General features: G+C 38.7%; 2 protein-coding genes across 3 annotated transcripts in view; both read right to left on the bottom strand.

Annotated features, from left to right (window-relative positions):
- Window positions 1-2,709: 2,709 nt before the first annotated feature.
- Window positions 2,710-6,551, bottom strand: LOC118797370 (phospholipase A and acyltransferase 2-like). Of its 2 annotated transcripts, none has more exons than XM_036556707.1 (4): window positions 6,451-6,551; window positions 6,182-6,302; window positions 5,430-5,741; window positions 2,710-3,859 (listed from the first exon to the last, which is right to left on the bottom strand). In XM_036556707.1, the coding sequence occupies exons 1-4, from the start codon at window positions 6,466-6,468 to the stop codon at window positions 3,795-3,797; spliced, it is 516 nt and encodes a 171-aa protein (XP_036412600.1). In that variant the 5' UTR covers window positions 6,469-6,551; the 3' UTR covers window positions 2,710-3,794. The 2 variants fall into 2 exon arrangements, with proteins under 2 accessions (XP_036412600.1, XP_036412599.1); XM_036556706.1 differs by having other exon boundaries at window positions 2,713-3,859; window positions 5,440-5,741.
- Window positions 6,552-9,470: 2,919 nt separating this feature from the next.
- LOC118796936 (tyrosine-protein kinase receptor UFO) overlaps window positions 9,471-21,624 on the bottom strand; it is a 72,089-nt gene continuing 59,935 nt past the window's right edge. The window contains exons 17-20 of the mRNA XM_036556094.1: window positions 20,384-20,493; window positions 19,845-20,004; window positions 18,485-18,621; window positions 9,471-13,608 (exon numbers count right to left, since the gene is read on the bottom strand). Coding sequence (XP_036411987.1) covers window positions 13,152-13,608; window positions 18,485-18,621; window positions 19,845-20,004; window positions 20,384-20,493 — 864 coding nt within the window. The 3' untranslated portion in view covers window positions 9,471-13,151. The remainder of the gene's footprint in view (window positions 13,609-18,484; window positions 18,622-19,844; window positions 20,005-20,383; window positions 20,494-21,624) is intronic.

Genomic DNA, 21,624 nt, shown 5'->3' with positions numbered 1-21,624 from the left:
ACACAACAGCAAACTTTGACCAGTGTTTAAGGACTGGTTGATATCTAAAAATGATTGCCTGGTTTTGTCCTTTCAACAAAAATCAAACCACCTTGGCAGCCACAACATTTTATTTCCATTTAACCATCTGGTCTGTAAATGTGTCTCAGTATGTGCTGATGTACTAGTACAGGCTAAAAATCTAATATAAATGAAAACACAGAATTACTTTGCTCTGCTTTAAGCTTTAGCTCAGCCATAGCTGCTTTTCTCACGTCTCCAGCAGGAAACTTTTCCTCAAAAGTAGAACAGTTCCTTGTAAAACGTCTCTCAGCGTTTGATTATTTACGAGGCCGAAGTCGCTTTTTTTCCCTTGCCTTTCAGGGACCAGGTAAAAAAAATCACTAGGGAGCAAAGTGGTAAACAATTAACTTGCTATGCCATATTTTTTTCACCTGGTTCTCAAAGGATAAGGGGAGGAAAAACAGCTGCCCCCCTACTGGTCAAAGTTGGTGTAACATGCTAAGTGTTGTTATAATGTGAGGAAGAATGTTTTTCATGGCTAAAATTGAACAAGTGATGCTAGAAATAGTTTTTGGTATATTATACAGGCAGGAAAAATGATTAAAGTGGATTTTAGACTCAAGATTGCACTTTTTTTGGGCCTTTTGTACAGGAGTGTTAGCTTTGTTGGTAGCATGTATGTAGCAGCGTTCATATTTTGACTTCTTAACAGCCTCGTAATTCAGAGCGTCCCCTGACATTTGAGAGAAAAATGTACACAAAACACAACATATCAACCTTGAACAGGATGCAACAGTGGCACTTTTTTCGAAAACGCTGTTCCTTTTTTCCGTAGAGAAAAACAGCTTGAACTTCCTAATATGTGCGTGTCCTTATAAGGCGGACTACAGAATGACGACACGACTTCAGAGATCTCTGTACGACTGAGTGCTGCTCACGATGTCATATCCTTTACTAATAACGGGACCTTGTTTTAATTTGTGATTTACAACAATACCAGCCTCCGAAAAGGAACTCACCTGTTACTAACCACACCGTTGTGAACATACGAACGCAGGCCTTTATTCTAAAGGTCAGTTTATTTAAAGGTCTGTTTATCTGATTATCTCTGTAACTAAAAGCGCACCGGCTTTGGTATTATTTCGTTGAATGTGAAGCTGAGTAGTGATTCTGTGCTGGCTTTAATACGTGGCTTTAGGTGGGAACATACGCGTGCACACTTCGCGCACTCTAAACTGATCACACTACGAATCCTCTGTCGGACTTACTCAGAGACTTGTTCACGTTCTCACGGACTGATGCACACGTGCTGTCTCTTAACTCACTTTATGAGCCTTCGAAGCCCCTCTAATCCCTGTGAGCACTGAAGAACTAATGAGCAGCTCTAATGGGCAGGGAAATGAGACGAAGCTGTAATTGCCTATGCAGTACGGTAGCGCGCCTGGTTAGATCATGCTAGCTTTCTTCCACTCAATGCACATAAATCCTTCAGATCGAAGAGAGAAGACCATCAGATGCTTTATCAGGAGCATTTGGACTCATGTTTCAACCCGTATAGATATTTGTGTCTCTGTTTTTTTTTTAAGGGCCCATATCTTTGAAAAAAATGCTCACTTTTTTGAAATGAGTTTGATGTAGTATATAAACGCTGTCGAGGTTTCAAAATGTCCACTCCCAGGTCAATCCATACAGCTACTATGTGAAAGCCAAGTTGATAAAACAGCCCATTTTTAATTCACTGTTTTTGCGCTGTCACAGAAAACAACCTATTTACAAATTTCCGGCCATTCACGCTGAAGTTATAAGGAGTGTTTCGGCCTGGGCTGCTTTCTGAACGAGAACTGCCAATCAGAACAGAGCTCCTTTACATATGTAAGTCTTGTTTAATCTCAAGGCTGGCTTTGCATGCTGAAACTTTCATGCAACTTAAGTTGCATGAAACCTACACAAAACTAAGTTGCCCTTAAGTTGCATAATGTAAAGCGTCCTTCAACTTATTCGAAACTCAGCTGCAACAGTTGCAAGCAACACAAGTTTCAGGAAACAGATAAGACATCAATGCCTATAACTGTAATGGCTACTTAAACATTAATTTTCAACGTTTTAACATACACACAACAAATAAAACACTCAAATTTATAGTAAGAGATGGTAGATGGATAGATGAAGGACGTATACATAGATTTAAAGCAAAGAACAGCAATGAGAGCAGGGTAACTTTATAGTGAGAATGAAACAAACAAAATGAGCTGCTAATGTGGTTAAGCTAGTGGAGTAATTGCATGTGTTGCATGCAACTTTGTTTTTAAAATGCTTTGTGTAACAAGTTTCACAACTGTGTCTCAAATTGCATGGAAATTTTCATGCAACTAGTTGCATGTTGCAGGCAATTCATAACATGCAACTAGTTGCATGAAAGCTTCACCTTGTAAAGCCAGCCTTAGGGATAAAGAAAGATTGGAAAATGGAAACGGAATTGAAAATGACTCTATTTGGTACATAAAAAACACAAAAATGTTGTAAATGGACCTCAGAAAAATAGATAAAACAAGAAAAATGTAGGATATGGGCCCTTTAAATGCGTTACCCTGGTTTGGACTAGAACACTAATTAATATCCATGCCATGTTTAATTTAAATACCCATTTATTGTACTTTACATATCAACAATAAGCCACTTACTGTCTTGTCTGAATTGGATTTCTGGATTTTTGTGTTTGATATACAAAGCACTATTCAACATGCACTGAATACAAACCAAAACTTGTCGACTTCACAAGTTTTTCTTGCTTTATTTTTGCATACAGCAGTGTGTGGACCTTCGACAGACAGGGTATAAATAGTGAGTTTGACCTCTTTTTCTGCAGTAACAGCCTCTACTCTTCTGGGAAGGCTTCACACTAGATGTTCGAACGCTGCAGTGAGGATTTGACTGACCATTAGTGGGGTCAGGTAAGGTCTAACTCATACCAAAGGTATTGGATGGAGCTCCATCACTCCAGCAACAACCTTAAATGCGTGAGGCCACTATAGTCATCCAGTGATATATGACTGTATTTATTAAGAGATTAAATTAACATATTTCTAGGAAAAATGTACCCTGTACTTCCACTCTCTGTCCACTTTATGAGCTCCACCTACCAGTTGTTTTAGCACCTCTGGCCAAATCCCATATTTTGTTGATTGTTGAAGTGAAAAGGAGTAAACAATCTCTACAGCAGACTATTAAAAAAGAATAATAGAGGTATTGTGGGGCGTGTGTGAAAGTTTGAATGCCCTTCCAGTCTCAGAACTTGATCAACTTGCAGGGCCTGGCTCGTTAGGACAGGTTCAACAAGGACTAGAGGATGGATAACAGGTGGGGAAGATGGGAGGGTTTCTGATAAAGTGGCCACTTTATTGAAATTGTATCTGGACAGCCACATCGGAGCAGGCCTGGTGTGCTCTGCTGACATTGTATGTGTAAAGAGACAAAACAGTAATATCTTTAATTAGCCACATTTTAAAAAAGGCCGAAAAACTCTGAGTGTTAAATGTTTGCAGAATTGAACTAAGAAGGACCAGGAGAAAAAATCAATAAATTATTAAAATAAGATGATGTCATATTGGGCTGCTCACACCGAGCACATACTCGCAAAAGAGTGTCATAACATAATATATCATGATAACAATAGCATATCATCATGTTGCCCAGCTCTAATCATAATGACGTCAGCCGGCATGGAACTATGAGCCACTTATTTCACTCACATTAAGGTCCAGTATTTTCAAAACTTTGTGCTCATGCTCTTCTTAGATATAATGTCCTGGAACAGTGTTGTCGCCGTCCTCTGCTCCTTGTCTTTGTGTAGTGGAATCTGGAAATGACATGCAAACAAGGCACTCTTGTCATAGTTTAAGAACAATGAAGAACCATTTAGCAGCTCTAGAATTGATGGCAAGGACATAAATAAACAAAAACAAAGACAATAGGGCCAAAGATGATATAAACACATAAAGATAGTATTTACAGACATACTAGTGCAAAATAAAATGATATACACTGATCAGGCATAACATTATGACCACCTCCTTGCTTCTACGCTCATTGTCCATTTTATCAGCTCCACTTACTATATAGGTGCACTTTGTAGTTCTACAGTTACAGACTATAGTCCATCTGTTTCTCTGTATACTTTGTTAGCCCCCTTTTACGCTGTTCTTCAGTGGACAGGACCCCCATGGACCCTCACAGAGCAGGTACTATTTGGGTGGTGGATCATTCTCAGCACTGCAGTAACACTGACGTGATGGTGGTGTGTTAGTGTGTGTTGCACTGGTGCGAGTGGATCAGACACAGCAGTGCTGCTGGAGTTTTTAAACACCTCAGTGTCCACTCACTGTCCACTCTATTACATTGTTGGTCCACCTTGTAGATGTAAAGTCAGAGACGATAGCTGATCTGCTGCTGCACAGTTTGTGTTGGTCATCCTCTAGTCCTTCATCAGTGGTCACAGGACGCTGCCCACAGGACGCTGTTGGCTGGATATTTTTAGTTGGTGGACTATTCTCAGTCCAGCAGTGACACTGAGGTGTTTAAAAACTCCAGCAGCACTGCTGTGTCTGATCCACTCATACCAGCGCAACACACACTAACACACCACCACCACATCAGTGCTAGTGCAGTGCTGAGAATGATCCACCACCCAAATAGTACCTGCTCTGTGAGGGTCCATGGGGGTCCTGACCACTGAAGAACAGGGTAAAAGGGGGCTAAAAAAGTATGCAGAGAAACAGATGGACTACAGTCTGTAATTGTAGAACTACAAAGTGCACCTATATAGTAAGTGGAGCTGATAAAATGGACAACGAGCGTAGAAACAAGGAGGTGGTCATAATGTTATGCCTGATCAGTGTATGCATACAGTACTGTGCAAAGGTCAGAGACCAGCCTTCATTGAATTTCCAGTCAAAACAGCCATTAAGCCATTTTTCAGCATCAGGAAAAAATGTAAAAACACAGAAGCCTCAACAACTAAATCTAATCTCAGCTGTTTGAATGTTCAGTGAGTCACTCGTTCCCTTATTCCAGCTTCCATTCTTCTCAGGAGACTCACTTTCAGTTCCTCAAAGAATCTGCAGACACACCTCCAAAGTTCAGTCTTAGAAGCTGGTTGATCATTTTCTGAAGTAATCAAACACATTCAATGGTGTTGAGGTCTGGACTCTGGGGTGGTCAGTCCATTGTTCAGCTTCTTTGTTTGATATGTCCGTCTCCTTTTCTCAGTGAGGTTCTTCTTGACAGCTACACATCAAACACAAATATCTCCTAAAATTTAATAATCTGTAGTTGTTTTGACTGGATAATCAATAAATGAAGGGTGCCAACTCTTAAACAGTACTTATTTCTATATCTTGCCTGAAACTCAGCACATGGATTCACCTCACCTGGACTCACCTGATTACACACGGCCACTCCGTACCGCACAAACGTGGCGAAATGTTCACAGTTGTGCGTTAACAAGTTGTACTCAAGAACTTCGTCCAGCAGGCCATACATTCGCCTCCTCATGTCTGTGGCTGTAGATGCTGGACTGTGATGGCAGTCATTGCTGATTTTGATATGAGCTCCTTTAGGTACCGGCACCCGGGTGATGTGCTCCCGCCGGACCTTAGTGTGTCCGAGAAGAATGTTACCAGATGAGGGGAACACTCTCTGTAGCACATGCACCCGGAACCGTCTCTGCAGTTCATTCTCATCTGAAAAGATTACACCAAAAAGATCATTATGGGAAGGATGTGAAAAGTTCTTACACTGACTGGCTACTTTATTAGAATCACCCACCTTGTGCTTCCACTCACTGGTCACTTTATTAGAAACACCTACTCTGTACTTACACTTACTGGCCACTTTATGAGAAACGCCTACCTTGTGCTTCCATCAATTGTCCATTTTATTAGAAACACTTCCCTTGTGCTTCTACTAACTGGCCACTTTATTAGAAACACCTACTTGTGCTTCCACTTACTGGCCACTTTATTAGAAACACCTACCTTGTGCTTCCACTCACTGGCCACTTTATTAGAAACGCCTACCTTGTGCTTCCACTCACTGGCCACTTTATTATAAACACCTAAATCCTGAAAGCATGTTTGTGTATTTCATAATGAATGCAGTAAAGGGTTAATAAGTCTGTTACCTCCTACTGCAAAATGCACTATGTGCCCATCTCCTTCATACACACCCCAGTGTGAGAAGCCAATAGGGTAAGAGAATTCAATTAAGTCCCCAAACTGCCCATAACGAACAACGTCTCCTATCTGTGAGCAGTAAACCAACAGAAAAGGAACAGAAGCACGGTTTAAGCCATAGATCAAAAGGTCAGATACTCAAGCTTACGTCATTTGTGATTTTTTTTATCTAATATTTTTGACCAAAAGATTTGTGTGAACAGATTAAGCAGCCTACCTCAGCAGAGCCCTCCATTTTACTTTCCACTGAAAGTGGAAGCCGTGGAAACGTCTGCAGTCTTGAACTTTTGATCTCTGCTAGTCGTAAAACCAAGTTACTGAGCAACTGAGCAGTGAACAGTACAGAGGACTGAGTCACATACAGAGGACTTAGTAACGCTTTATTTCGAAGGAAGCCTCCATGGATACTGCTAAAGGGGAGTTCCATGAAATTCTGTAAAATTTCCGCATAATTCAGTGTGTGAGATGTAAACAGAGTGATGCGGAGTGGTTGGATGTGAAATTGTTTATTGTAGAAATTCAGATGTCTTTACAGTGGTGATAGGAACCAGGGGTCGCCATGACTACAACACAAATATAGACATTTTATTTACTATCCAAAACCACCAGTGAACCTACACGAGTCTTCTGAGTTTATATGGAATTATGATGATGGTAAAATAGTGGAAAGTCTGAAAATATAATTATGGTTTTAATTATTAACATTAAACTGAAAGACCATACAGAAATTTTGAAAAATGGGTGGAATTCCCCTTTAACACGTGTGAGAATCAAATAGTATGTTTATAAGGCAATTCTTGAGTAGTTGAGCCAGTAATTGCAAGATAAGATAAGGTGTTTTATGAAGCAAACAGCATTTTTGACCTGAGGGGCCTTAAAATACACATGTTTATTCCATATATATCACTGTTATAAATGAAGCGTCATTAATAGATCTAATAAGGCAGAGGCCTGCTAAACAACACCATGTATAACTTCTATATTTTTGAATTTCTTTTGAAGTATAAACATAGTTTCTATTAAGGAGGACTGTGTGTTTGCAGACACGAACAGCTACGACAGGCCTCCTTAAAAGACACTGTTCATCAAAATAAATCAAAATAGTAAAACTGTAACTCACAGTACTGTTGGGAGTAAAAACACAGACAGGATTACTGCTTTAACTATTTTAAGTAATATTTTACAAATTCAATTTCTACTTTTCTTCAAGTACAAAATTTTTGTACACACACACACACTGTATGGCCAAAAGTATGTGGACACCTGACTGTCACACCTATGTGCACTTGTTGGACGTCCCGTTCCAATACTATAGGCATTAATGTGGAGTTGGTCGCCCTTTGCAGCTGTAACAGCCTCCACTCTTCTGGGAAGCTTTCTACAAGATTTTGGAGTGTCTGTGGGAATTTGTGCCCCTTCAGTCTAAAGAGCATTTGTGAGGTCAGACACTGATGTTTGGTAGGGAGGGCCTGGCTCACAGTGGCGTTCTCCTGGTATCCACCAAACCCAGATTCATCCATCAGACTGCCAGATAGAGAAACGTGATTTATCACTCCACAGAATACGTTTCCACTGCTCCAGAGTCCAGTGGCGACGCTTTACACCACTCCATCTGACGCTTGGCATTGCACATAGTGATCTTAAGCTTGTGTGCAGCTGCTTCATGGAATGACCCATTCCATGAAGCTCCTGATGGACAGTTCTTGTGCTGATGCTGCTTCCAGAGACAATTTGAAACTCTTTAGTGAGTGATTTATCAGAGAATAGGCCATTTCTGTGAACCACTTCATGCCTGAGGTATTGTTGCTCCTAGGTGCTTCCATTTCACACTAACAGCACTTACAGTTGTCAGGAGCAGGAGACTGCAAGGCTATGTGCTTGATTTTATACACCTGTTAGCAAAAGTGGCTGAAACACCTGAAATGAAACGCCTGAAATAGGAAGTGTGTCCGCATACTTTTGGCCATGCTGAGTATGTTTATTCATACATGGGAGAATATGTATGACAATTATCACCCAAGCTCGAAGGCCTCAGACTCGACCACAATACATGAAGCTCTTGATGAGGCCTTATAAGTTCTTTTACTTGGAAAAAAAGCTTCATAAAATGTTATAAATGGCATTTTAAGGCAGTTCAAGGTCTCGTATGTCAGTGCAATGTTATTTACTTTGTAAATTGTCTTGGTCACCTTACAATTACTGGCTTAAGCTGTTAAACATTCAAGTATTGCTTTGTAAATATATCATTTCATGCTTATGTTATGTTTTGTTATGTTATGTTATGAAGTCCCTATGTAAGCAGGCTTTAAGTAAAGCTTCTGAACTCTGACTTTAATACTGACTCACTATTTCGAAGATGATAAATAACAAATGCAAATGTACGAATTGTGCAGGCAGCATTTATTTCATATAAAAGCGTATCAAAATCTTTCAGCAAGAAAAATCATAACAGTGACATTAATGTTATCTAGACACATGAAACTATTGCTACACATTTGTACATAACAGAGCCGTCTTAAGGCAAAATACTGGCTTCCCAAAGGCACTTTTATGTGTGAAGTTCACATATGAATTTAGACGATGTAACAGTTTTGTACCGCAACAAAAAAATCGTACCCCAAAATAATAAAAGTTCTTTGAAACATCTGAAAGTTGTATTGACCTCGAAATGGACACGTCATAAAAAACTGAAGCTGAGATACTGCATTTTAACATTATGAGGAGAAAAAAGACGCATAAAAGTGTTACATTTTGAAAATAAAACAACAAAAAAGGCAAAAAGTTGTAAAAAATCTAGATCATGGCAGCTAACGAACATGGGCAGTATAACGTACCAAACTGTAATCTCAAATCTATAGCAAACATATATTTTTTTATATCTTTCTCTCATAATTCACCAGACATTCGACTATTTTTTTGAAAATTTTACAAAATAGCTCAAAAACCATTAAAGGGGAACTCGACAATTTTTCAAAATCTCTACATAATTAAGTGGTTAAGATGTAAATCAGAGTGGTTTGGTGTGAAACGCTCCATTCTAGAGAAACCGAGTCAGAATTGTTCACAGTGGGGGTGATAGGAACCAGACGTCCACCTCTAAAAGCTCCCTCACTTTCCACTATTTTCCATCATCAACACTCCATATAAACTCTGAAGACGTGTAGGTTCACTGGTGGTTTTGGATAGTAAATAAAATGTCTATATTTGTGTTGTAGTCATGGCGACCCCTGGTTCCTATCACCACCACTGTAAAGACATCTGAACCATTTCACACCAAACCACTCTGAATCACTGTTTACATCTCACACACTCAATTATGCCTAAATCTTGAAAAACTGGTGGACTTCCCCCTTAAAGCAATGTTGGAGAAAGTACCACTGATAGTAAAGTCATACCTTTCCACAGAATCAGTGAGGGTCCTCACGGACCACTTTATTCCCATAATGCATTGATTATTATATTTCCAAATGAAGGAAAATTAATTCCAATCAATTATTCTGAAAACTTCTGAATAAAAAAAGCATTTGAAGAAAGATAAAATTGTTTTATGATCTGTTTTCATTTTAGCCTTTCATATTCGAAATTCTAGCTTAAAGCACACAAATTTTCATTATTATCAATATTTTCAATGACAATTTCTCAAATTATGTCTTATTAGCATAAAAATCACAGCTCTTCTTCTAAACGTCAGGTAGGGATGTCAAACAAACGAGCGAAAAAAGATGCATAACAAAACATAACACAAACACAAAACAATAATGTTGAAACTGATTAGTGCAAGAATTTCATATATACAGAGAAAAGAACAAAAACAAACACAACCAATAATACTGTGCTTGAGTCGAGGCCGTAAAGCCCAGTTTGTGCCCCCACCATGTTTCACCTACTGCCCTTTAGGAGGCTGATTTGGGACCCAGCTTATTCACTGCTGTCACAGAAACCATAAAACTGGTCTCAGATCAGTTTGAGGACAACGGCTACCTTTCGTTGTTGAAGTGAAACTTCAGTTCCTTTTTAATTATGTGTTTCAAACATCCAGAGCGCCTTTATTCTGCTGCTAGTTAGGCAGGTATTCAGATATAATCACAACGTTGGGCTCTGAAGAGCTAAAGGAGCATTCCGGCCTAAAACTAGCATTTACTATGTTATGTCATGTTATTGCAGTTGCATTCCTCAGCCTTGTCGTTTGACAGAATTCATGATTTTATGTTTTTTGTGTTTTCATCCCTCAGTATTCTCACTACAATACCCAGCATGCATTGGTTTAGGCGATAGGGTGTTGCAATGTGTACACAATATTAAATATGTACACATAATGTTTTATTCCTTTATTTTTATAGGTCATTAATAAGCCGGACAGTAAACTTCTGCACTGTGCTGTGAATTTCCCAGAGGCCATTGGTTCAGATGCGTCATGAAACTACGAAAATATTATATGTCACGGTTTGCCACAGGCATCTCTAGCTGAATTCCACTATAATGATGGTGTAATAATGGTAAACGCCTTGTTTTTGAGGTTTCTCCAGCAGGGTGGCGCATAAGCCGCCATGAACTCACACCAGCAGGAGCTTAGGTAACATTGGCTATCTGGCTTCCTTCTGCATTAGCCAGTAAAAAAATTCAAAACCCCCCAAAAATCCACCCCAAAGTGGCTGAGGTTATTCAGAGTACCTCTCACCTTCAAGATACATCATCAGAAGGGGGGTTTCCTCATCGTTATACTGGAGTTTCACTCTCACTACTGTGGAAGCGAGCAGGCATGTTTACACCAAAAAGCATGGAAGTAGCGTAGATGATACCATTTTAATTTTGGCCGGAGTGCCCCTTAAACTCTTCAAACACCAAAACAGCACTGAGGATTTGGTTTGGTTTTTGCTCCTTAGTTGTTTTACAATAGTGAGAGAGTTAAAGTTAAACTACATTTATCAAAGCTGTGTATGTCTTTCGCTCTTTCCAACCTCCCTAACGAGATGTACGTCTGTCCCTAGTTGTTACTTGAGGCCATATCAGAGAACGTGTGGAGAGGAGAACTACCGCTCTGTAATGTCTTCCAGGTTTCTCAAACACCAGAGGGCGCTCCTCAGCGAGTCCAAAATGAATGGGTTGATATGGAGCATTTAGAAATGCTTAAACATTTTTAATGTAAAAAAATTCATTCATTTCCTGAACACAGAACAGCATAAAACATTTTAACACTGCTGTATATTTTTAAGAGCTTTTAAACTCGAGTTATAGGTGTTTAAAACGGCGCCTTGTGTACGTCATGACGTCTATGCGCGCGAACGGCCAATGAGCTGCTCTGCTCGCCAACCAATCAGCACTCAGTAGCAGTAATGTTAGCGTCCTGCTGCCCAAAACCTGTTTGCTGTATAAAAAAGGAAACATACAGGTGAGTTTTCTTTGTGTTTTTAGTGAAATACATCCTTCTACTCTCTAGAATTAAAGGAAAGTTCTGTGTTAGTGATTAGAAACTATTTTAACTTTTCGTTTTTAGCCGCTGAGCTCCTTTGACTCCCATTCATTGATGACTCACTCGCGTGTGCCCTCTGCTGTTTTGCAGTCCTGTTTTTGATATAATGGGGGAAATAGGAAGTGGCCAGCCTCCTCATAATCCGGCTCTGGCCATAATGCATTAAACAGAAGTGCTTCAAGTTTTGATTTGTTTGTGGACGGATATGTTGGACTGAACGGTCATGAGAGGGCACACAATAAAACCTCCGTCTTTACTTACAAAGAGGCACTACAAAGGGGAAATCTAGCCCACAGGAGTTCTGATTCCTGGCAGTGATGTGCTGGTGATAGATGCATTATCATTAATTGGTTAGTACCACCTGAGTTCATTGTGAATGCGTGATTCATGTGTTGTAATGTACACTGGCATCGTGCTTGCTTGTCTGATGAACATGGACCTGACTTAATACACTGGACCTGGATGTATCTAATGACTTGATTGTGGTCATATGAGTGGACAGCAGTTGAAAAGTGAAGCCAAAATGTCTTGGACGCCCCCTAGTGGCTGGCTGTAGTACAGTTTCTAACCCTGCACCCAGTCGTGTAAGTCAAACTAACGTTTACACATCCAGTCAATAACTATTCAGCACTTGTGGTCTGAATAATTACGAACAATGTCAAATTCAGTCATTGTGCACTCTGCCAGCATGAAGAGGGGGCGTGGCCAGAACCAACGTGGGCGGGGCTGTACCGCACAAACACGAAAAGGATTCCGGTTTTCAGTTTCAGGCTTCGTAATAATCGTAACAATGGGAGTCCCTGTTGTTCACTATATACAGTCGTTGGTGAGAGTGAACCTAACGTGTATGGGGCAAATATACAACTGCACTCTTAAAGATGGTTCTTCAAGGGTTTGTTAAAGAAAATGGTTCTATATAGAACCATGAACACTCAAAGAACCCTTTGCATGCTTAAATGGTTCTTTGCATGGTGAAATGGTTCTTCAGATTAATGGAGAATGTGCTGTACATGGTTCTATATAGCACCAGAAATGGTTCTGCTGTTGTTTCAATGTCAAGCTTGTAACTATAGAATAACACTTTTTGGGGCCTTATTAAAAAGGTTCCATACAGAACCATATTAAACACACTCTCCATCAATCTTCTTCTTTAAAGAACCATTTTCTGTACTAAAGAACCCTTGAAGAATCCTTTTAAAGTGTGTGTGATAATTACAAAACTATATTATAGAAGTAAAAAGTCATATATGAGTAAAAATGTTTGGTCTATAATATACGAATCTCTCAAATAAACCATGGAATGTCAGGGGAAGTGTGTTTGTGGTTCCGCGAATGTGCGGAGGGGATGTGCAAAGGGCAGGAGGCACTGAGGGTCAATACCTAATCTCACCACATGAGGCAGTACAGCGCCAAAATGGATTTGTAGTCTCTGTGAGTCAGTTTTAGCATCAGTGCCAGGGTAATCTCTTCCCCCCTGGCCCTTCTCTCTCCTCCGACGGCTGGAGGTCGGCTGAGGGGAGGGGGGTGGAGTGAGAGGACGGCTGTAGCAGCATCATGGGGGCGGAGCCTGCGAGGTTCAGGCTCTCTAAGGACTCGGCGCTGAGCAGACGCTGGCTCTCGTGCTGAGGGCAGATGACGTAACGACCCGGAGGGTGGATCTCCACGGTGGCCACCGAGTCTGTGCCCTTCAGGGCACCCAGAGGACAGGGGCCACCCATGATGGGCTCCCGGCCCCCCACGGCCCCCAGCTCGCCTGAAGACTCCTCCATGTTGACGTACAGGATCTCATCAGGGTCCTGGGGGTCTGGCAGCTCGTCCAGGGCTTTCTCCAGCTCGCAGCGCAGGACCTCGAAGCTCGGCCGGTCTTTAGGGCTCAGTAACCAGCAGGAGAACATCAGGGAATATCTGCAGCACAGATACAACAGACCTGTTAATGATCTGGGGGGCAGATTTAACTGTGATATTATCAATAATCATGATGCATTTTATTTTATATCTATATGCAATTGTCATCAGCATTTATCAGCTGTCCTTTGCATTCTGTGATCATTTAATGATGAATGAACATGAACAGAAAACAGGAAAAATATTGAAGTGAAACACAATAAAATTCCAATAAATACTGTTTTATTAAAATAATATTCAATAAAGTATGTGTTTATTTTGTGGCTAAAACGTGTCTAAAAGTGAGAGTAGGTACTAAAAAAAAGAAAGAAAGAAAGACAGAATACAAAAGGGGGCACAAAGGAAAGAAAGAAAGAAAGAAAGTATGCAAGAGGGGGTTCAAACAGGAAAAAGAAAGAATAAAAAAGAAAGAAAGAAAGAAAGAAAGAAAAGGAAAACGTATGCAAACAGGAAAGAAAGAAAAAAGAAAGAAAGAAAGTATGCAAGAGAGGGAGCAAACAGGAAAGAAAGAAAGAAAGAAAGAAAGAAAAAAAGAAAGAGAAAAATGTATGCAAGAGGGGGCACAAAGGAAAGAAAGAAAAAAAGTATGAAAGAGAGGGAGCAAACAAGAAAGAAAGAATAAAAAAGAAAGAAAGAAAGTATGCAAGAGGGGGTGCAAACAGGAAAGAAAGAAAGTATGCAAGAGAGAGAGCAAAGAGGAAAAAGAAAGAAAGAACGAATGAATGAATGAAAGAGAAAGAAAGAAAGTATGCAAGAGAGGGAGCAAACAGGAAAGTAAGTAAGAAAGAAAGAAAGAAAGTATGCAAGAGAGAAAGCAAACAGGAAAAAAGAAAGAAAGAAAGAAAGAAAGAAAGAAAGAAAGAAAGTATGCAGGAGAGGGAGCAAACAGGAAAGAAAGAAAGAAAGAAAGAAAGAAAGACAGAAAGAAAGAAATAAAGTATGCAAGAGGGGGCACAAAGGAAAGAAAGAATGAAAGAAAGAAAGAAAGAAAGTATGCAAGAGAGGGAGCAAACAGGAAGAAAAAGAATAAAAGAGAAAGAAAGAAAAAAGAATGAAAGAAAGTATGCAAGAGAGAGCAAACAGGAAAAAATAATAAAATGAAAGAAAGAAAGAAAGAAAGACAGAAAGAAAGAAAGTATGCAAGAGGGGGAGCAAACAGGAAAGAAAGAAAAAAGAATGAAAGAAAGTATGCAAGAGGGGGTGCAAAGGAAAGAAAGAAAGAATGCAAGAGGGGGTGCAAAGGAAAGAAAGAAAGAATAAAAAAAGAAAGAAAGAAAGAAAGAAAGAAAGAAAGAAAGTATGCAAGAGAGGGAGCAAACAGGAAAGAAAGAAAGAAAGGGAAGGAAGAAAGAAAGAAGAAAGAAAGAAAGAAAGTACGCAAGAGAGGGAGCAAAAGAAAGAAAGAAAGTATGCAAGAGAGGGAGCAAAGAAAGAAAGAAAGAAAGAAAGAAAGTATGCAAGAGAGGGAGCAAACATGAAGAAAAAGAATAAAAAAGAAAGAAAGAAAATATGCAAGAGAGGGAGCAAACAGGAAAGAAAGAAAGAGAAAAAAAGAAAAAAGTATGCAAGGGGGGGCACAAAGGAAAGAAAGAAAGAAAGAAAGAAAGAAAGAAAAAAGAAAGAAAAAAGTATGCAAGGGGGGGCACAAAGGAAAGAAAGAAAGAAAGAAAGAAAGAAAAAGAAAGAAAGAAAGAAATAAAGAGTGGAGGAAAGAAAGAAAGAAAGTATGCAAGAGGGGGCACAAAGGATAGAAAGAAAGAAAGAAAGAAAGAAAGAAAGAAAGAAAGAAAGTATGCAAGAGAGGGAGCAAACAGGAAAAAAGAAAGAATAAAAAAAGAAAGAAAGAAAGTATGCAAGAGGGGGTGCAAACAGGAAAGAAAGAAAGAATAAAAAAGAAAGGAAGAAAGAAAGAAAGTATGCAAGAGAGAGCAAACAGGAAAAAAAGAATAAAATGAAAGGAAGAAAGAAAGTATGCAAGCAATAAATAAATAAATAAATAAAGTTTGCAAGAGAGGGAACAAACAGGAGAGAGAGAAAGAAAGAAAGAAAGAAAGAAAGAAAGAAAGAAAGAAAGTATGCAAGAGAGGGAGCAAACAGGAGAGAAAGAAAGAAAGAAAGAAAGAAAGAAAGTATGCAAGAGAGGGAGTAAACAGGAAAAAACAAAGAAAGAAAGAAAGAAAGTATGCAAGAGAGGGAGCAAACAGGAAAAAACAAAGAAAGAAAGAAAGAAAGTATGCAAGAGGGGGAGCAGACAGGAGAGAAAGAAAGAAAGTATGCAAGAGAGGGAGCAAACAGGAAAAAACAAAGAAAGAAAGAAAGAAAGTATGCAAGAGGGGGAGCAGACAGGAGAGAAAGAAAGAAAGTATGCAAGAGAGGGAGCAAACAGGAAAGAAAGAAAAAAGAATGAAAGAAAGTATGCAAGAGGGGGTGCAAAGGAAAGAAAGAAAGAATAAAAAAGAAAGAAAGAAAGAAAGAAAGTATGCAAGAGAGGGAGCAAACAGGAAAGAAAGAAAGAAAGGAAGGAAGAAAGAAAGAAGAAAGAAAGAAAGAAAGTATGCAAGAGAGGGAGCAAAAGAAAAAAGAAAGAAAGAAAGGAAGAAAGAAAGAAAGAAAGTAAGCATGAGATGGATCAAGAAAGACAGAAGTAGAGAGAGAAAAAAGGAAGAAAGTATGCAAGAGAGAGCAAACAGGAAAAAAATAATAAAATGAAAGAAAGAAAGAAAGAAAGTATGCAAGCAATAAATAAATAAATAAATAAAGTTTCCAAGAGAGGGAGCAAACAGGAGAGAAAGAAAGAAAGAAAGAAAGAGAAAGAAAGAAAGAAAGAAAGTATGCAAGAGAGGGAGCAAACAGGAGAGAAAGAAAGAAAGAAAGAAAGAAAGAAAGAAAGAAAGAAAGAAAGAAAGAAAGAAAAAGTATGCAAGAGAGGGAGCAAACAGGAGAGAAAGAAAGAAAGAAAGAAAGAAAGAAAGAAAGAAAGAAAGAAAGAAAGTATGCAAGAGGGGGAGCAGACAGGAGAGAAAGAAAGAAAGTATGCAAGAGAGAGAGCAAACAGGAAAGAAAGAAAAAAGAATGAAAGAAAGTATGCAAGAGAGAGCAAACAGGAAAAAATAATAAAATGAAAGAAAGAAAGACAGAAAGAAAGAAAGTATGCAAGAGGGGGAGCAAACAGAAAAGAAAGAAAAAAGAATGAAAGAAAGTATGCAAGAGGGGGTGCAAAGGAAAGAAAGAAAGAATAAAAAAAGAAAGAAAGAAAGAAAGAAAGAAAGTATGCAAGAGAGGGAGCAAACAGGAAAGAAAGAAAGAAAGGAAGGAAGAAAGAAAGAAGAAAGAAAGAAAGAAAGAAAGAAAGTACGCAAGAGAGGGAGCAAAAGAAAGAAAGAAAGAAAGAAAGAAAGAAAGAAAGAAAGAAAGAAAGTATGCAAGAGAGGGAGCAAACAGGAAAGAAAGAAAGAGAAAAAAAGAAAAAAGTATGCAAGGGGGGGCACAAAGGAAAGAAAGAAAGAAAGAAAGAAGAAAGAAAGAAAGAAAGAAAAAAGAAAGAAAAAGTATGCAAGGGGGGGCACAAAGGAAAGAAAGAAAGAAAGAAAGAAAGAAAGAAAGAAAGAAAGAAAGAAATAAAGAGTGGAGGAAAGAAAGAAAGAAAGTATGCAAGAGAGAGCAAACAGGAAAAAAAGAATAAAATGAAAGAAAGAAAGAAAGAAAGTATGCAAGAGAGGGAGCAAACAGGAAAAAAGAAAGAATAAAAAAAGAAAGAAAGAAAGTATGCAAGAGGGGGTGCAAACAGGAAAGAAAGAAAGAATAAAAAAGAAAGGAAGAAAGAAAGAAAGTATGCAAGAGAGAGCAAACAGGAAAAAAAGAATAAAATGAAAGGAAGAAAGAAAGAAAGTATGCAAGCAATAAATAAATAAATAAAGTTTGCAAGAGAGGGAACAAACAGGAGAGAGAGAAAGAAAGAAAGAAAGAAAGAAAGTATGCAAGAGACGGAGCAAACAGGAGAGAAAGAAAGAAAGAAAGAAAGAAAGAAAGAAAGTATGCAAGAGAGGGAGCAAACAGGAAAAAACAAAGAAAGAAAGAAAGAAAGTATGCAAGAGGAGGAGCAGACAGGAGAGAAAGAAAGAAAGTATGCAAGAGAGGGAGCAAACAGGAAAGAAAGAAAAAGAATGAAAGAAAGTATGCAAAGGAAAGAAAGAAAGAATAAAAAAAGAAAGAAAGAAAGAAAGAAAGAAAGAAAGTATGCAAGAGAGGGAGCAAACAGGAAAGAAAGAAAGAAAGGAAGGAAGAAAGAAAGAAGAAAGAAAGAAAGAAAGTATGCAAGAGAGGGAGCAAAAGAAAAAAGAAAGAAAGAAAGGAATAAAGAAAGAAAGAAAGAAAGTAAGCATGAGATGGATCAAGAAAGACAGAAGTAGAGAGAGAGTAAGAGAGGGAGAGAGAGAGAGAGAGAGAGACAAAAAGAGAGAGAGAGGGAGAGAGAGAGAAAGAGAGAGAGAGACAGACAGAGAGAGACAGAGAGAGAGAGAAAGAGAGAGACAGACAGAGACAGAGAGAGAGAGAGAGAGAGAGAGAGAGAAAGTGAGAGAGAGAGAGAGAGTGAGAGAGACAGAGAGAGAGACAGAGAGAGACAGAGATAGAGAGAGAGAGAGAGAAAGTGAGAGAGAGAGAGAAAGAGTGAGAGAGTGATTATCTCCATTATCTGTTATCAGGTCAGTGATGTTCAGCTTATTCCTGCTCAGTGATTTTGCTCTGACCTCATACAGTGTGTGTGTTTGTTTGTTTGCTGTGTGTGTGTGTTTGTTTGTTTGCTGTGTGTGTGTGTGTGTTTGTTTGTTTGTTTGCTGTGTGCTGCAGAGCTCCTCCTGTGTCGTGTTTTGCTCACATGCTGTCCAGGCAGTCGGGCGGCTGTTTGAGGCGGTTGCCCTGCCTCAGGTAATCGTAGATCTCACTGTTCTCCACGCCAGGGTACGGAGTCTGACCGCGTGTGGCTATCTCCCACATCGTCACCCCGAACGACCACTGAGGACAAACAGGACAGGACACACTGACTGAGAGGACTTACTGCACATAAACAAGACAAATAATACTAATAAAATAATAAAATATTCTAATATGATGATGTAATGAGTATGAAACAGTATATAAAAAGTAGAAATGTTGACGAGTCCAGACCGATGAGAACGGAGCTGTAGAAGATTCCGAAATAACATCAAGTTCTAATAACATTAACATCATTAACACAATGTAACGAACACCCAGAATACTGCGGTAAAGAAAATCACTGTACAATATTGATAATATGTTGTGTACAGATAATCGCACTATATGATTTTTATTGAATTTTAAGTATTGTAACTAATTAGAGTGTATTAGAGTATATTTATAGGATAGTGTATTAATAATTTTAGCAAATTATTAATTATACTATTATTATTATTATTATTGTATATTATTAGTATATTATTAATTTATAGTTTATTATTTACTTATCGTTGTTGTCTGAACAAAACCTCGTATCTCCAAAATGGTAACGTTACAGGAGAAGGAAAAAACATACTTTACTTTTAATGTAAGTCAATGGAACCAGACTTTTTTCCAAGTCACTCTGGGCCGTTTCTTTTGGTCCATTCATCATGAAATTTACAAACAATGTAAAGGACTACAGGTATTGTCAAATTATGTCAAAAACTGAAAACGACAAAAAACAGAGATTTTCGAGGTTTTCTTCCGACAACAGCGATATACAGTATGTTGCGTCTGTGTGTGATATGTGTATCACTGCTGTGGGACCAAAACCTCATATCTCCAAAATGATAACTTTACAGGAGAAGGAAAAAACATATTTTACTTTTAGTCTAAGTTCTTGTTTTATATGTATGTATATATAAATATCTGTGTTATATATATATATATATATATATATATATATATATATATATATAACTATATATATAACTAACCACTAACCCTAACTTGCTGATGATGCACTTCAAAAATAATGCTAAAATGGTGTCGTATCTTGTCTGATGGTAAGTTGGTGATTATGTAAGTCATTATGTTTGTAATTTGAGACAAAACTCAGCAGCACAGATTCATAATAACCTCTCAGCTCCATCATCATCCACTGTACAAACACACTCAGCACTGACTCACTCAGAACATCTGAACATCTGAACACCTGAACACCTCACTTAGTGCAGTGATGACACTGCAGCCACACACACACACACACTCACACTCACCACGTCACTCTTGGTGGTGTAAACTCTGTCTGCCAGGCTCTCGATTGCGATCCATTTGACGGGCATCTTGGAGATGCGGCCCTGTCTGTAGTAGTCTCCGTTATAGATCTTCTTAGACAGGCCAAAGTCAGCAACACAGACATTCATGTTCTCGTTCAGCCTGAAAAACACAAACACAGACATGCATTATTTACTGTGTGAGGACACAAAAGATCATACGTTCACCAGCATTATTTACATCATCCATTTTTTAATGTATTTTATCAGGAAATTGTGCTGACAAAAACCAGGCTAACCAACATTTGAGCTCAGCAGCTGCTCTTCACATTGTGTGAACACGTCATGATGATTGGACCAATAGAAATGCTCTAAAAATACCTCAAATAAAATCTCTTTACATTAACTTACATTGAAAGTAAAGAATATTTTGCCCTCTTGTTTTTCTTTGAACAGCAAGGATATATAGAGTAAAGCCAAACAAACAAACGGGCCGTAATGTATGAGCTGATGTGCTGACTCAGCATATCTGCTGTACTCACATGCAGTTGCGTGCAGCCAGGTCTCTATGAATGAAGTTCTTGCCGCTCAGGTACTCCATTCCTCTCGCGATGTCCGTCATGAACTTCACCAGCATCTGAGACGGCAGGTACTGAAAAACAGGAGCGACCATGAATATAAAACTCAGACATGTTTTCTTTTTTGATAATGTCTTTAATTAAAGTTACATCCCACACACCGGGCAATTCCTACTTTATGTATAGATCATGTTGTGTATTGTGTGATTTTATATACACACTTAAAACGATGGTTCTAGTAAGGGCAATAGTTCTATTTAGAACTATGAGTTGCTACATGTTTAAATGGTTCTTTGTATGGTGGAATCGTTCTTCAGAACGACAGAGAATGTATTGTAGGTGGTTCTATATAGAGCCTTTTTGAAAATGGTTCTATCTAGCACCAAAACGGGTTACAAGCTTGACATTGTAACAGTAGCTGAGCCCTTTTTGGGGGATGGTACATAGAACCACAGTATGTAAACAGAACCACTGCCTTTCCTAAAGAACCCTTGAAGAACAATCTTTTTGAAGTGTGTATATATTTCTACATTTTTACTGGAATTTTTATTTATGTATTAACAGAAATTCTGTCCATTGGTTTTTATTCTGAAACTGATAAAGCACTGATATATTATCTGAATATGTCAGAATAACTGAAGGAATCATGCTGGCAGTGCACTGTTTGTCCAGTAGAGGGCGCAAGAGTACTATTTCTTGCCACTGGTCATTGCAGTTAGGAGCAGTGGCCTGCAGTGCATGTCCAGGCACCATGCAAAAGCACATGTTCCTGTGGGACCCAGGCGGCTTCACATTTCACTGAAATAATGCAGGAAAATGTTCCAGACACTTCTGTTCTGATAACAAGCTTGTTTCTCAGCTCTAGTCTGGAGGGACGTGTGAACCCAGACTCAAACCAACGTTTAAATCCATTAAGATGTAATGGAGCTGTTAAAAACGGGGAATGAGTGTAAATGAGTAACATGGTAATAAGTTACACAAATAATGTAAGAAGTTGTTTCTGTTGCAGAACACAATTAACTGAATTTAAGGTAAACATTTCAGGATCTTACAATGTTTTTGTAAAGTTTTAAACACTTTTCTGAATATAGTAGCGAGCCTGACTGCTCATACATGACTGATACTGGAAGTGGCCCAATGCAAAATAAACTGTAAGTGTGAGTTTTATCATTTTAGCTCTAACCATGAGCTTTAATAATCTCAGT

This window comes from Colossoma macropomum, unplaced genomic scaffold, assembly GCF_904425465.1.
Source record: "Colossoma macropomum unplaced genomic scaffold, Colossoma_macropomum, whole genome shotgun sequence".
In the NCBI taxonomy this organism is placed as follows: Eukaryota; Metazoa; Chordata; class Actinopteri; order Characiformes; family Serrasalmidae; genus Colossoma; species Colossoma macropomum.
This window is presented reverse-complemented; position numbering and strand designations above follow the sequence as displayed.

Bases quoted from the DNA above. Each gene is read 5' to 3' on its own strand.
- LOC118797370 (XM_036556706.1), bottom strand. The intron at 5,742-6,181 runs GTAACAGACTTA...TAATCTTTTCAG, and splicing joins AGTGCATTTTGCAGTAGGAG to ATGAGAATGAACTGCAGAGA. The intron at 3,860-5,439 runs GTGAGTCCAGGT...TGTCATTTCCAG, and splicing joins GAGTGGCCGTGTGTAATCAG to ATTCCACTACACAAAGACAA.